General features: G+C 41.0%; 1 protein-coding gene across 1 annotated transcript in view; it reads left to right on the forward strand.

The window, feature by feature from the left end:
- The window catches only part of spegb (striated muscle enriched protein kinase b), a 41,212-nt gene extending 25,477 nt beyond the window's left edge, over nt 1-15,735 (forward strand). The window contains exons 19-41 of the mRNA XM_061841479.1: nt 165-277; nt 370-538; nt 612-708; nt 954-1,154; nt 1,301-1,358; nt 1,440-1,517; nt 2,084-2,256; nt 2,336-2,362; nt 2,443-2,595; nt 3,656-3,698; nt 3,804-3,872; nt 3,957-6,639; nt 6,805-6,954; nt 7,043-7,159; nt 7,268-7,435; nt 7,511-7,633; nt 8,099-8,263; nt 8,590-9,385; nt 9,999-10,238; nt 10,463-10,686; nt 12,573-12,648; nt 13,026-13,175; nt 13,882-15,735. Coding sequence (XP_061697463.1) covers nt 165-277; nt 370-538; nt 612-708; nt 954-1,154; nt 1,301-1,358; nt 1,440-1,517; nt 2,084-2,256; nt 2,336-2,362; nt 2,443-2,595; nt 3,656-3,698; nt 3,804-3,872; nt 3,957-6,639; nt 6,805-6,954; nt 7,043-7,159; nt 7,268-7,435; nt 7,511-7,633; nt 8,099-8,263; nt 8,590-9,385; nt 9,999-10,238; nt 10,463-10,686; nt 12,573-12,648; nt 13,026-13,175; nt 13,882-14,113 — 6,305 coding nt within the window. The 3' untranslated portion in view covers nt 14,114-15,735. The remainder of the gene's footprint in view (nt 1-164; nt 278-369; nt 539-611; nt 709-953; nt 1,155-1,300; nt 1,359-1,439; nt 1,518-2,083; nt 2,257-2,335; nt 2,363-2,442; nt 2,596-3,655; nt 3,699-3,803; nt 3,873-3,956; nt 6,640-6,804; nt 6,955-7,042; nt 7,160-7,267; nt 7,436-7,510; nt 7,634-8,098; nt 8,264-8,589; nt 9,386-9,998; nt 10,239-10,462; nt 10,687-12,572; nt 12,649-13,025; nt 13,176-13,881) is intronic.
- The last annotated feature ends 270 nt before the right edge of the window (nt 15,736-16,005 follow it).

The following is a 16,005-nucleotide window of genomic DNA, read 5'->3' on the forward strand; positions in this document are numbered from 1 at the left end:
ATTGCAGCGTTGAGCAATCATCCTGTTGGCTGAAGTCATCTGGGATAGGTACCAGATCTTGAGTGATTGTAAGGTAGAGAGGAGACAACAGTTATCCACCTCGTGGAAGTTTGCACTCTACTTAGTGCCTTTGTAACACATTCCTAATCTCACTCTATCCAAAGCTCCCCCAACATTTGAGACTATAATGGAGGATATTGATGTTTGCACTGGGGAGACTCCTCGGTTTGCTGTGGTTGTAGAAGGGCGTCCGATTCCCGACATACTCTGGTTCAAGGTTTGTAGTTTGCAGTCCTTTAGACGACATGAAATCTGGCCTATCTTAAACGGAATTGCTCAAACTTATCTCATCTCCTCTGCTTGTTTCAGAGTGATATTTTACTGTCCGAGGGCAGCCATTATACATTTGTGTATGACGATAATGAATGTTCCTTGGTGGTCCTTAATGCTTGCCCAGAGGATTCAGGGGTGTACACCTGCACTGCGAGGAACCTGGCAGGCTCCGTGTCCTGTAAAGCCGAACTCACTGTTCATGAAGGTGCCCTATTTGAGCTTTTATTTTTAGTCAATCGTTAAATTGAAACAGTTAATGATCTAATCGTCTAATGCAGCTTTAAGTAAAGAGGAGGCCGCGGAAGACGAGGCGACCATTTTGAGGAAAATGCGACGACTGACTGACCATTACGACGTTCACAAGGAAATTAGAAGGTAAATTGTGATTACAGGGCATAGAATACAGAGGTGGGTGTAAGCCACATACTGTCTGTGCAAGTCATAAGCAAGTCCCAAATCTTAACCTTCATGTTTCAAGAAAATACCAAAAAAAAAAAAAACAAGCTAGTCCAGTCAAGTCATACACTTGGGCGAAGCAACACATAATTTAAGTCATACAATACAGCTCCAGTGACTTTCCTCCATATTAATAGTCAATGTCAAAACTTTGTTTACCTCAGGGGCACGTTTTCCTACGTGAAACGCGTGACCAAGAGGGTAGACAAAACGGATTATGCGGCCAAGTTTATCTCCACACGGGCCAAGAAGAAAACCTCAGCTCTACGAGAACTGAGCTTGCTCTCCAAGATGGACCATGAGCGAGTTGTCTTCTTCCATGATGCCTTTGAGAAAAAGAATGCGGTTATCATCATCACTGAACTGTATCCACATAAATTCTGGTTGTCAATACTTAATAGGTTGAGGGGATGCTGCTGTATGAATTACTGATTTTCACATTTTGACTTTCTAACTGGACACATTGGCATTGCCAAATGCACAGATTATTTTCTTGAACCCGTATATTAAGATGCCACGAGGAGATTCTTGACAGATTTACACGGAAATCTACACTCATGGAGTCTGATGTAAGTTTCGCATTTTAGTTTTATGACATTAAAATTAGTTATTCTGTTTAAGATTTAACACTTGCATTCATTGTACCCCAGGTACGTTCGTGTATCAGGCAATTGCTGGAGGGTGTGGATTATCTTCACCATGTTAATATTATGCACCTTGATATCAAGGTAGATATTCCCGTGTCCTGTACCATTTTTATTACGTTCTTTTATCAGCCTACTTTTTAAATTTTGTTTGTATTCCAAGCATATTCATTGTCTGCCATTTATCGCATGTAAACCGGCAGTCATGATTTGCTGAACACAAAGGTGTCCGATATAGTCTCAAGAACTGACAAATTCACAGTATTAAAGAAAGTCATGAGAAGTGATCCCCATTTAATTTGTTGTTACACGTCTGCCTTGCAGGTCTGAGAAAACGGTTTGAATCTTGACTCTGGCCTTCCTTTTGTAGATTTTACCATTTTCTTCTTTACTGTGGGTATTCTGGCTTCCTTCCACATCCCAAAGACATGCATGTTATCTTAAATGTCGGTGTGTATGTATGCTTAAATGTTTGTTTGTCAACATGTGCCCTTCCATGCTGTACCTTGCCTCTCACCTCAAGTCACCTGGGAAAGGTTCCACTTTTCCTGTGACACTAATAAGGATAAGCACTATAGAAATGAGATAGATGAATGGATTTGGTCTTTAAAAAAACATGTATATGATTTGATTTTTTATGTATTTTTCAGCCTGACAACATCCTTATGGCAGACGCACACGGTGATCAGGTCCGTATTTGTGACTTTGGCAATGCGGTGGAGATCACCCCAGATGAGGCTCAGTATTGCAAATATGGCACACCAGAATTTGTTGCCCCAGAAATTGTGAACCAGACCCCTGTGTCAAAAGCCACTGATATCTGGTATGCGCCTTCACAATTTGTAATGTGTTCCATTTTTCTGCAAACCTGTCAAGCTCACACTTGTCATCGGTTTCCTTAGGCCAGTTGGAGTTCTTGCATACCTGTGGTGAGTTACAAGCATTTTCAAATGTTCAGACTTTGGATGAAAAATGATCCTGTTACTCGATCTAAATATTTTGTCATCAGTTTGACAGGAGTTTCTCCATTTGCTGGTGAAAATGACCGGAGCTCAGTCCTGAACATCAGGAACTACAATGTGGCCTTTGAGGAAACCATGTTTGCTAATCTTTCTAGAGAAGCTAAGGGTTTCATCATTAAACTGCTTGTAGTAGACAGACTGTGAGTAACACTTTTTCAAGTCCTTGGGCATCATTGGGCATATTTCACTTATCATGCGTATGCACCAATTTTGCACAAATCTTTGGTTTACCAATCTGTTCGTGATTGTTTTTATCCATACCCTACGAACAAATTTAGAACATCCCGAGTCCATGAATATGCAAAAATAATGAAGGATCAGCTATTGGAAAAAACTCAAACACACATCGTTCCCCTTATATGCACAGCTTATTGGAATTACAGTAATTTTTGAAAAATTAACTGTAACAACAATTATTTAAACTAGGAATCTGCCAATATCCTAAATAAAAATCTCTTTTACAATTATCCTCATTCCATTCAAGAGCTTGCAGAGTATCTGCATTATGTGTGCCCCACAAAGCAGTCGCCTGCGTACAATAAGATGTTGTCACTCAATAAACAGAAAATACAATCAGGCCTCTAGTTTTCACAAAATCTATTTTATTTGTTTCTGCGGATGTGCAAATATAATGTAAATTGGTGGGAAAATAATCACTTTTCACACAGACAGTGGCCTTGGCGTCATTGCTTGTGAGGTAATTCCGATTGGCATATTCAGTAACTCCTATCTTATGTTGCTTCTAATGCTAATTTTGTGAATTTTATTAACTACAAATGCCCCTCTGTAGTGCTATAGTTATTCCTTATTACTATATATTTTAACAGTGTATGCAGTGATTGGTCAGTCTGTGCTCTTGAATTAAAAGTTATAAAAATTTGTGAGGCATCTCTTGTGACTTATAAACCTCTGCGCATTGACTGAGATATTTTAAACAGATTCCCTTTCATAGAGAAATAGGGTCGCAGTTTATGCAAACTAGAGCTCACGGGCACAAGCAAGCAAGTTGTTAATATACGCAAGGTGCTGCAAAGAATATTGGCGGGCTTGCACGTGTCATGAGTCTGACAGTGACTTTGCGTATATGCTCAACTTGTGAACAAACATTTCTATACATTTATTAGGGAACGACCCTGTAATCTTTTAGAAATAAGACCACTTTGGAATGTATACATACAGTAAATATTTTTTTTCTTTTAGGAGACCTGATACTCAAGAATGTCTGAGACATCCCTGGTTCAAGGTACATTATGGCCAGTTGTTTTTACATTTAAATTTTTTGTCTACCACTATTTTCAGCTCTAATTTCCATTAGAATTGCCCTAAGAAAATATACTTTGTCATACAGACTCTTAGTAAGGGTGCAACTATCAACACTGAGGCACTGAAAAAGTTTGTATCGCGAAGAAAATGGCAGGTAATGAAGAATTGTTTGTCATGACAATAGTCTAGCATATGTCAAGAAAATTTAAAAATATTTGTTTGCTTGCTCTTTTTTTAGCGTTCAATAATCAGCTACAAATCCAAAATGGTCATGAGGTCCATTCCTGAGTTGCTGAATGATTCTTCTAGTCACATCTCCATTGCAGTTCCAAGACACCATAAAGACATTTCGCCTTTACCTTCATCTTCCTCTGATTCAGATGAAGACATTGAAGAACTTCCCTTCATTCCCATGCCACTCAACATGGAATTCTCTGGATTGAGGATGTCACTTGATGACATGCAGACCAATGAGAAGGAGTCCGGGAAACAGAATGGAACAAGTAAACATTCGGCATCTGCTGTTCAAGAAACAATCAAACACGATGCAATAGAAATGAGCAAAGAAAGACTTGAATTAAAAGGTAAAAGTCGGCAACAAGAAAGAACGATTCACAATGATACAATTGGTTCATCAGATGAAGAATTACCTTCCGAGTTGCCTCAAAAAGCACTGAAAAGAAAGCCTCTACAAAGGGGTTCCAGCATGGAGTCAGATAAACCTGAGGTTGTGAGACGAAAAGGAGAGCTGAGACGTGGAGGTTCAGCCGACAGTGCTTTGCTATTGCGGATCACACCAGAGGAAGGAGTTGCAGAAGGAAACCAAGATGGTGGAAGAAAGGTTCTGAAGAAAGCTGCCTCGATGGAACTACCAAACCGGAGCACCAGTCCAGGAACTGCCAAGATGAGCCAAGAAGATTATGCTCTGAAACTAGAGTTGATGAGGCAACGATTGCTTCGCGGAGGTTCCGTGGACAAAAAGATGAGTGGATTAAGAGGTCCGCTCTTAGAGACATTAGGAATAGGTGATGAAAAAGCTGGGATTTCCTCTGACTGCTATTCTCGTACCACACGGCTAGGACCTGCTTCGCTAACAAGAGCAGCATCCAGTGACTCACCCAGAGACGATGTTTCCAAACAGAAGGTTGTGAGCAAAAGTGCTTCCTTCAGTCAAGGTGATTCAGAACCAATAGCTTTACACCGACGGTCAGGAGCTCCTCTTGAGATTCCTTTGGCACAGGTGGAAGAGCGACGACTCAAGGAAGCTATATCTATGTCAGCTCTCACCGACCAAACAAAGCTAGACTTCCACCCAGAGACTTCCCAAGAGCCTTTACCGAAACCGCCAATGCCAGAGTATGTGCTGCAGGACAGTCCCATTAAAACTGAAAGTAAGGAATCATTAAGGGAGAAAGAGTTAAGACCCAATGAAACTATGAGGGAAAAGAAAGACGGGGTGGTTACAGGTAGTAATATTGATGAGAGGTCAAGCACAAGCGACTTCTCGGAGAAAGACTTGAGCATACTTGAGGAAGTATTAGATGAATCAGAGGTTGTGGAGCACATTCTTCCTTCACCATCTGTTGCTGTCCGAACCTCTGAAATCCAGAAAAATGAGGAGGAAGAAGTAGAGACAGGGGAAAAAAATGAAAAAGAAGAGCTAAACAAAGAAGTTAAAGAAAGAATGGACGCTGTATATAAAGAAAATGCACCTGAAGAAACGTTAGATGAAAAAGGAATAACGCCTGTTAAATCATCAGCGAGTATTACCTCAAGCTCAGTTATTGTGACACCAATGCACGTATACTCTGACACACCAAGACAAGTTCCCCCTGATTTAACACGCTCATCCTCTGCACAGGTTCTTCTTCCCGATGGAAGGACTTCAGCATATGCTACTATTATGCAGACAATCATTGTCCCTTCCCTTCAGCCTGTCAGTAGCACCTCTCTTGGCCTGTCTAGCCCAAATGATGTCCTCAAAACTGTGTCAGCTCCTGCATTAACCGATGCATTTGTAACTGCTTCATCGCTACCCAAACCACACTTTGTGTCAACTACTGAGCATCCGGCTGTATACTCTCGAGTAGCGTCATCAGAAACCATTGCCAAAGACCCTAGCCCGCCAAGGATGAGCACAGAGTCCTCACAACAATTTGTAGGAGTGGACCTAGAAGACATTTCCTCTGAAGAAGTTTTCGAGGCTCGCTTCAAAAAATGTGACTCTTCTCTCACAAGAACTTTTAAATTGTTGTCTCGATCAAAGAATGAGGACAAATCAAACATACCGTCTTCAGAGTCAACAGAGTCAGGTGAGGTGGTTTACAGACCTGGTCCACTGGGTGCCCCACTGGAATTGGGACAGAGGAAACTTGTGGAAAAGTCAAAGTCAGTCCAAGATCTTCGTGAAGCTAAAAAAGACCAAAGTTTTATGAGGAGGCTATCCCTGCGATTGAAGAGAAATCCTTCAACGGAACGGAAAGAGGAAGTGACCAATGAAGAAGATTCAGTGCCTTCAAGACGTAGGTTATCTTGGACTCTGGGAAGAAAAGGATCGCAAGATAAGAAGGAAGTGGAGATGATACGCATGGATGGTGTAGCTGATAACTCTGCTGCAAAAGAGGAAATAGATCTGAAAAAGTCCAATGAATCTCCAGTCTTGATGATGCGCAGAAAGATTGAATCAACAGTGGCTGGCATCTCCACCAGAATTCGCAGCTACTCCGAAGAAAGGAGAGCATCAGAAGAGAAGGCGCCAAAGAGGACGCCGATTTTCTCCATGGTTCGTCGGGCCACATCAGAAAACCGTGGTATAAAAGTTACAAATGTACCCCAGAACCAGCTAGCATCTCAAGCTAGCAATGGAGCCCTATCTGAGTCATTGGACTCAATGTCCAGCTTAAAGTCAGACACATCAAAAGGTATGAGGCACTATCATCTTCATTAGAAAGTATGGGGCGTTCTCGGTTTTTGACCATCCTAGCATACGCTCTTTCATTGCATTACTCCATTGTAACCGAGGACACCCTGTACAAAACATTGTTCCACGGTGGTACATTTATATTAATTTCATGTTTAATGAATAGGGGCCGAAGGGGAACAAAGATCTCGCTGGGATCGATGGGGTCTGACCCGAGGGAGACGATCCAAGACCGTATCACAACCTGATATACCCACAGCTATTTTCAAAGATACAAGTTCCCAACCGTCACAGCAATACACGAGACTGCCATCTGGTACATTCATAATGCAATTATGCTTTATTTTATTAAATCGGCAATACTTATCTATTTTGGTTTTATACGTTGAATCCCGATCATGCAGATTTTCCTCCAGTTTTCCACATTAAATTAAGGGATCACATCCTCCTTGAGGGGGATCCAGTGACGCTCAGTTGTCTGCCTGCAGGAACCCCTCACCCACACATCACCTGGATGAAAGGTATGACTCAACTATGAACACTCAAAAGTATTCAAAGGCATGTGGTTTAGCGATCAAAACCAAAATTCTAGTGTAGCTGTATGCAGCTTGGGACATATTTTCCTTCAGATAAGAAACCCTTGGAGATAGACTCAAGGATGAACATGATAGCCTGCCCCGATGGCCGACAGCTTCTGATGATCATGCAAACCACGAAAAAGGATGCAGGAGTCTATGAATGTGTTGCGACGAGCCCCCTGGCTTCTGTTTCCAGCTCTTGCACAATTTCCCTTGCACGTAAGACCTCCTCAGTCATTATGCATGCTTCAGCAAATTGTCAATCTCCAAAATGAATTAAGTTGATGTCAAAAGGTCTGCCCAATCGACCTGGAACACCCGAGATCCCTCAGAAGTACAACAACACAGCTTTGGTGCTGTGGAGACCCTCAGACACCACTGCACCCTGCACATATTCTCTGGAGAGGAAGACTGAGGGTTAGTATAAAAATGCTTTCAATTAGTTTTCTTCAGTTTATCTAATCTCATTTGAAAAGAATGAATAGCTTTTTCTAAATAAGAATCACGTCTTTTAGATCAGCTACATGTGTAAATGCACAAATATGAAGATGCAAAATAGTAAGAACCAGTCTTTCGGTATTATCACACAAACAGGCTTCTGATAAAAAACATAAAAATGGTATGAATCATATAAATAGATATGAGGAACCAAATAGTTCAAAGATGCAATAATCTGATGTGATTCATACTTGAAAGCAGAGTTGTCAAAAGTTAAAAACTGTATGTTACTCATTAAGCTTTCAGTATCATGATGAACATTTCAATTATCATCTCAGTCTTATCACATAGAAATCAACAGACATCATTGACATCAATAACAAAGAGATAGTATAATATTGTTTGACAGCAACATGGGTTTATTTATCTTTTTTTGCCTAACAGGAGAGACCAACTGGTTGATGGTGGCGACAGGAGTGGCAGACTGTTACTACAATGTTGTTGATTTACCAGCAGGGGGCGCCTTCAGGTTTAGGGTGGCTTGCGTTAACAAGGCTGGCCAAGGCCCGTACAGCAACCTCTCTGAAGTTGTTCACCTGGGTGTTTCAGGTATAGGCAAAATTAATTCACTATGTTGAGAAGTATGCGTTGGGATCATTTACATTCAATTTTTATTCATCTATGTTCCTATACATGCAGATTGCGCTGTGAAGGTGTGATGTCAGTTACTTGCAGTTTTACAATATAGACTTGGTCTCCTGTATTGCCCCAGTTGTTTCCCACTCAGGTCCCAAAATTACAGGTTTCATTACCCTGAACAACAGGGGGTTGGAGCTCGGTCATTGAAACTAGTCGAGCAGCTCCTTAGTCCATATTTTGACTAATATATTCTTTCACACAAAGGAAAGAAAGGTAAATCCCTCCTTTTTCCTTAGATCCAGCTGAGTCCAGTGCACAAGTGGTGGTCAAGACTGCCCCCGCCCCAGGTCCTTCAGCACCTGTGCTGATGATGTCGTCGATGCACATCCCACCAATGAAACCGGCTCCAAGTAAACCTCTGATGCAGACTACCGTTCCACTTACCCCTTCTTCAACTAATCCATCACCATCACCAAAATCCCCCTTTCCTAAAGACATCCAGTCCATGGGACAAATTGAAATGAAACAGAGACCATCAGTTAGTGTGTCCCCTTTTGAACCAGCACCAGCTCAGATCAACACAACAGTCCAAAATACAGCGAGCAAAGCAAAGTCCGTTCTCAGTATCAGTGTCGCAAAACCTCAACCCAAGACAACACCTCCCCCCGTCGTCCCACCCAAACCCCAGACCCCCGTAAAGGTAATCATTACCAGCAAAGCTCCATCTACTGTACCTCCACCTGCCCCCGTCATTGGGAATCCCATCTCTTCAGTGCCGATGTATGCGACAACTGCCAGTGGTCTTATTACACCATCTTCTCAACCGCTCGTCTCACCAACAATCACCACTCCCTCAATCTCTGGTGTAAAAGTCTCCCCACCAGTGGTGGTGTTGCAGAGCTTAACACCGGTGCTGCAAGGCGGGGACAATCGTGCAACCCCGTCAGGGCGGGTGACCCCGTCGGGACGGGTCACCCCATCAGGACGGGTTACACCCTCCGGACGAAGAACACCTCTCGCCAAACCTGGAGAAGGATATCTCCGCCAGGGAGTTCCTCAGAAACCCTATACATTCATGGATGAGAAGGCCAGGTGCAAACAAGTTCTATTCATCCATTTCTCTAGCCTATCCCAGCTGACTTTGGTGACTAGTCTGGGATGTACCCAAGCAATCCCACAACACCTACAGACAAGCGCCCACTTACACTCCCATTAACATCTACGGACAATTTAGTCTTCCCTTCAACCCATGTGACTTTTGGTGACAGACGCGTTATACAGCCCGAACTGGTCTCCAGCCAATCACAAGCTACATATAGACATTACTCACACCTATGATCAGTTTAGTATCTTCAATGAACTTAGTTTGACGTTTGTTAAGAGAAGCATGCTAAACCCACGACAAATTCACAGTAAATCGCAGGGAACATGGAGTCAGACAATCACTCACGCCTGTTGAAAATATTGACATCCTCATTAGGATTGCAGTTGGAATTACCCAATTTAACTTTCGGCAAGAAGTGGTATTTGTTGACAATCAATCGCAGTCCACACAAAGACAAAAAAATAATAATTCTTGTCCAGGCAGTGTTTATCTCACAGTTTATGGTTCTTGCTTTGAATTACAGCAATACTCTTTGAAACTTTAAAGACAATTGGGGATTTGTAATCTCCTATTGCATTATGATAATTTTTCATCATATAGGGGGCGCTTTGGTGTGATCCGGGAGTGCCGTGAAAACGCCACGGGAAACCTATTCATGGCCAAAATCATCCCATATGAAGCAGACACCAAGCAAGCTGTGCTGCAGGAGTACGACATCCTCAAGTCTCTTCATCATGACAGGATTATGGCGCTGCACGAGGCTTACGTCACGCCACGCTACCTGGTGCTTATCTCAGAGTACTGCAGTGGAAAGGAGATGCTCCGAAGTCTTGTAGAAAGGTGACAATACCGCAACCAACTACTGCTAATTAAAGGCCTCTTGGAATTGCTTTGTTTTTTATTATCATTCAGAAGCGAATCTATTCTGTTGTTTTGAGTTGTTTTGCTGATTTGCCCTGGAAAAGGGAGCGCGGAGGGCCCATTTATCGCTGCACGCAGACTTATTATTATTGTTTAACTATCTGAGATATGTACAGTGTGTGTCTATTTATGTCGATATTTAGGTTTCGTTACTCAGAGGAGGACGTGGTGAGCTACATTGTGCAGATTCTCCAGGGGTTGGATTACCTCCACACTAGAAGAATTCTCCACTTGGACATCAAACCCGACAACATCATGGTCACGCACATGAATGTCATCAAGATCATTGACTTTGGGAGTGCTCAGAATTTCAACCCACTTTTCCTCAAGCAGTTCAGCCCACCTGTTGGAACCCTGGAGTGCATGTGTAAGACCACGTCCCGTAGAGAATTCATATTCAAAACTGCTTAAGCTATCACTGTAAAATATTGGTTACGTCCACTTCAGCTGTACTATATTTAACATGAAAATGTTCATAGCTCTATAGGAGGGGTCAGGAACCTATGGCTCGCGAGCCATATCTGGCTCTTTTGATGGTTGCATTGGGCTCGCAAAGACCTCATAACAATATACTGTACACTTCATTTCTGTCGCAGAGGCAACGCAAATGTGGTGGTGACAGTTTGTCCTAGTAGGGTAATCAAGAATGTCAAGAATGAGCAGAGGAATTCACCTTGGTCGAAAGAAAAGGTTGTGCTCTGTGTCTAAATTATAATGACAAAATTACAACAATTAAACACTCAAATATAAAGCGCCACTTTGACACGCGCCATACTGCGTTTGCATCAAAATATCCTGTGGGGGGGAGCAGGAAGAAAGCATCTCAAGAGCTACTTTCCAGAGTCCAAGTTAGTAAGCAGCAAATCCGTGTTTGGACCCAGCAAGGTGAATGGAATTTAGATAGCTTTGCTTTTAGCAATTGTAAGAAATGGAAAGCTATCCACACATGTGGAGTATGGCAAAGAATTCGTACGTAATGTTGCCAATAAACATTTTGACAACTTCGCATGACGACAAGATAATCAAACAAAGCAAAGACATGCCTTTGTCAGCAAGAACTGTTCTCCATTGTACCATCATGATGGCAAATCAAATTGAAAAAGTTCATGATTAGGGGATGTAAGTCTCAATGCCTGCATGAAGATTAATCTAATGACATATGAAAGACTATAAAGCCATCAGCAAAACCATGCAGTACCAGAAGTTGCATGAATGGTAAGAAGTATTTTTGTCATCATTGGTTAACAACAGCATAACATTGTTATTTAAATAATTCAGAGACTTATTGTACTCTAGAAGTATTGATCGTACACCTGTATTTAGTTTTTAAAATACTGTATGGCTGTTTTCAAATTACATCTTAGAATATTTGGCTTTTATGCCTCTCTCAGTTGAAAAGGTTTGCGCCCCCTGCTCTTTCGTCTTCCATCCATCCCTTTTCAATCTTGATTACTGTTAGTCAGTATTCCACCATCAAGCCTCATAGATATTTCTTTTAAGGATGTTCCCCAGGCTCTAAATTTAGTTCAAGTCAGGTAATAATGGTGGCTTCGCCATTAATTTTTCTTCTTTTTTTCCAACCAATTCAACCTCTCATTTTCGATATCAAGTTTTCCTCTTGATGATCGTAGGCGCGTTGGAGCCAGTATTTAGATTGGTCCCTAGCTAATGACAGGGTTTAATGGTCTAAGAGGGGGTTTCCTGAGCTTTATTGTACCAAGCCACATATTTTACATGAGAAAACATTCACATTATAGCACTAAACAAAAATGTCCCAAGCAATTAATTGATGTTGAAAAGCTTCACTTTCAATAAAAATATAACAAATTTGGGTGTGGTAACACTTTTGTCCAGTAGTCTATATACCTATCTATGTCACTGGCATAGCTACATGAACAAAGACTATGACATTATTGGGAGTAAATGAGCGAAATGGGGAAATAACTGGATTAGACAATGATGTGTTTTTGCACAGTGGTTGGTATTCACTGGCCTAACTGGCAAAAAGTGAAAAAAATGAGTGGAGAGGTTATTGGAGCTGCAATTGGAATGGCAACGTTTTTCCCCCCTGTAGTTGTTATGGTGAATTATCCTCTTTCTTTTTTATTCAGCTAGAGTATGAGAACATTGCATCCTGATATAAACTCTTATCAAGTCTTATGGGAAGTTAACTGTTGTGCAAAGACTACACTCCATGAGTCGTAATATTTATGTGAAGAATGAAATCCTGTTTTCTATGTCATCTCCCGGCAGCACCAGAGATGTTGAAAGGGGATGTGGTGGGGACCCCAGCTGACATCTGGAGCGTGGGTGTGATCACTTTCATTATGTAAGTATTGCATTCGCAGCTTCAAGCTAACACACTCTTTGAATATTGTCGCCAGCGTTTTTTGTTTTGACAAAGGGTGGATAAGAATGCCCTTGAATTAGATTAAACTTCGCATACAATAATCACAATAATTGATATCAGTGATCTGAACAGTCAGGAGAACATACATGCTGAATGCAAAAACCTCCCAGAAACCAGTTATTGTAATTTAAATCCCACATGCATTATAATTTGGAACACAATGTTGTTCATGACTGTTTGCTACATGAAGTGATCTTTAATCCTGTATACATCAAAACGAATAAGGTTCTCTGACAAAGAGAAGTTTGAAGATCTTACGATATTTTGTGACTGGGGGAATCTTCTCCACTGCTCAGGCTGAGTGGCAGGTCGCCTTTCATGGAAAATGATCCCCAGCAGACTGAGATGAGGATCCATGCTGCAAAGTTTGACCTCTCCAAACTCTATCAAAACGTGTCCCAAAGTGCCTCACTATTCATCAAAAAGATTCTCTGTAGCTACCCTTGGTAAGTTGAACCAGAGAGATTCATTGTTATTCAGTTTCAGGCCGCAGTCCCCAATCATTGGGCCATAGACCCATGTTAGGTCGTATTAAGAGATGGAACACAAAGCATTTAATTGATCATCAGTCTGAAAGACGTTTTATTTTTAAATTCAGCTGCATCCAGATGACAAATGTCAAATTGCTCATCTCAGTCATGATCATAAAGATGAGTAAAAAATGAAACATCTTTGGGCCGCTTCTTCAGAAAAGGGATGAAGGCCAAATAATGAAAAAGAAGAAATGAGAGAAAGCATTTTAGAGAATCAGGACTCCCACTTAAAATACAAGTTCACCGGTGATTGGCTCTAGTGATTGTTACGGACTGCGCCTTAAAAACTGTTTTGGCTCATGGAGACCACAGACAAGAAACTGATTAGGCAGAATATCCAGACATTGCCTCCCAAAAAGCACTGCATTCCTTGCCTCCATTTCCAATATTTCATCTTTGTGAATTGGGATTTTCAGTCATTTATGCCGGCAAAAACAAAATTACAGATTAGAATGGACATGAGTATCATAACACACTTCAGGTGATTGTGATCCATTACCCCCTATTAAATTATTGTTTTACATAAAACCAGTCGGTTGCACAAAACTTGTTGGGGACTATTGCTTCAAAGGCCAGAGTGTACGTTACCCCATTTTGCATCACTTGGCTTTCTCAACAGGGCCCGACCTTCAATCAAGGACTGCTTCAATAATTCCTGGCTTCAAAACGCTTACCTGATGCGTCTTCGTCGACAGACTCTTACCTTTACCACCACCCGTCTCAAGGAATACTTGACTGAGCAGCAGCACCGACGAGAGACAGTGGCAACTCAGCATAAAGTTCTCCTTCGATCCTATCAGAGCTCTCCACAAACCCCTACCAGTCCCGTCCCACCGGCTCTTGCAACATGAACATGAGTTCTTGAAACTGAAAAAGAACGTAAGGAGTATCTGCGGTGTTGAACATTGAGCTGCTCGGTCAAGTCAAGTCTTCGGGTCTTAGTTGTTGAACTTGGTTGACAAACACACAAAAACCACACCAAGCAACACTTTGCCTGAATTCTATTATTTTTTTGGTTTGTTACCTAGCTTAATATGACGTGACATGACGGTACCTCAATGTTTGTAACTTTGAATGCGTATTCAGTTAAATTTTGTAACTTGAAATAATCTCATGAAATTTACATGCTGTAAACATTGCTTTATTTTAAGGTGAAGTAATGTGATACAGACACAGAGAGTCCTTCATCTTTTTTTTTTAAGTCCGTCTTTATGCTACTAGTAACAGTGATTTAAAATATTGGCACTGTTTTGAAGACTTTTTTAAAAAATGCATTGGAGGATGTGCCACAAGGGCTATTTAGACTCATGACAAAAGGGAAGAAATAAGTATTTGAATACCAGGAGGTGTATTTATTTTTTAAAAATGGCAAAAAATAGTAACAATTTGCTCTGTGGGATATTCATTTCAGTAGTGGGTGTGTAGGAAAAAAAAAAAAACAGTTGGGTGGTTTCCAACGCAGATTGTTTGCTTCTTCTGCCCGCTTCATTGATCACATTTGGTTCTCATAGCCAAATAATCACACTCACCTTTGAGTTCAGCAATCCAATGCTGGACTGCAAAATTTAAAACCTACATTTATGTGCTAAATGCAGAGAGATTGAATACATGTATAAATTTGTCCTGTCTACAATTTACAGCCGAATGTACAACCAAAAACTGAGGATTTTTCACCTGGATCATAAACATGCTGCTTCAACACGACAAAAAAAAATGAGTGTGATTCCAAAAATTGGTGGGCAGAATGGTAAGTGATAAGCTCATGAACCTGACACTTCTGGTTCTGAGTCTCTTTCCGTTCAGATTCCTCACACATTTCAAAAACATGCATTTTAAGATACAATTGGTGACTCCAAATTGTCCACAGGTGTGAATGATTGTCTGTTACGTGCCTTGCGATTGAGCTGTCCGGTGTGTACCCCACTTGCCACCCAAAATCTGATGGGTCACCTTCAGCTCCCACGGCGCCTTAGTGGGAATAAGTGCCATAGAAAATGAATGGCTGGATGTGATTCTTTATTTGTTTCTACATATGGTAATGCTTTGCTTGGTAAACCCAGCCCCTTTTCTACAGTTCTTAGTCATTTCTCAAATCCTTGTGTGGACAAGAACTACTGGAGGATTGTTTTTAATCCAAACAACAAAACATGCAAGTTCAGCAAGCGAATGTAATTTTGAGTTACACCCTCTATACCTTTATAATGTACTGATTGAATTATATCGTGCATTATCAGACAGCAGAACTGAACTAATGATGACACATTTTTTTTAATGAAATGTGACTTTTTTGTGAACAGTGTGTTGCGGTGCCGCACGATTGATCTTCGACAGTTGCTAAAATGAATACTTTTCAGTCCTGATGACGACTATGAGTGCGACTTCTCTGTTTGTTGTTCACATTTGTTTATTTATTTAGTGACCGTTGATTTCAGCTTCTGCTTTTTATTTTTTTCTGACTTGTTTTGGCATGGAAAAGGGCATGATAGAAGGCTATGCAATAAAGAAATTATGACAAGATTACAATTTGATCATAATAATAGACTACATAAATGACAAAGAAAATGTCAATATTGAAATATGAGAAATATTGGCGTTTTTTTTCCCTCTACAAATCACAACAAAAGCTCTCGTCAAATAGCCTTACTTTGCATACCTTTTCATTTTGAGCCCCCCACTCGAAAGTCATCATTAATTGCTTTTTCCTTCATGGGAGTGCCACTTTATCACCAAGTCACTAAATCCC

The sequence above is a fragment of the Syngnathoides biaculeatus genome, chromosome 14 (assembly GCF_019802595.1).
Source record: "Syngnathoides biaculeatus isolate LvHL_M chromosome 14, ASM1980259v1, whole genome shotgun sequence".
NCBI classification, from domain to species: domain Eukaryota; kingdom Metazoa; phylum Chordata; class Actinopteri; order Syngnathiformes; family Syngnathidae; genus Syngnathoides; species Syngnathoides biaculeatus.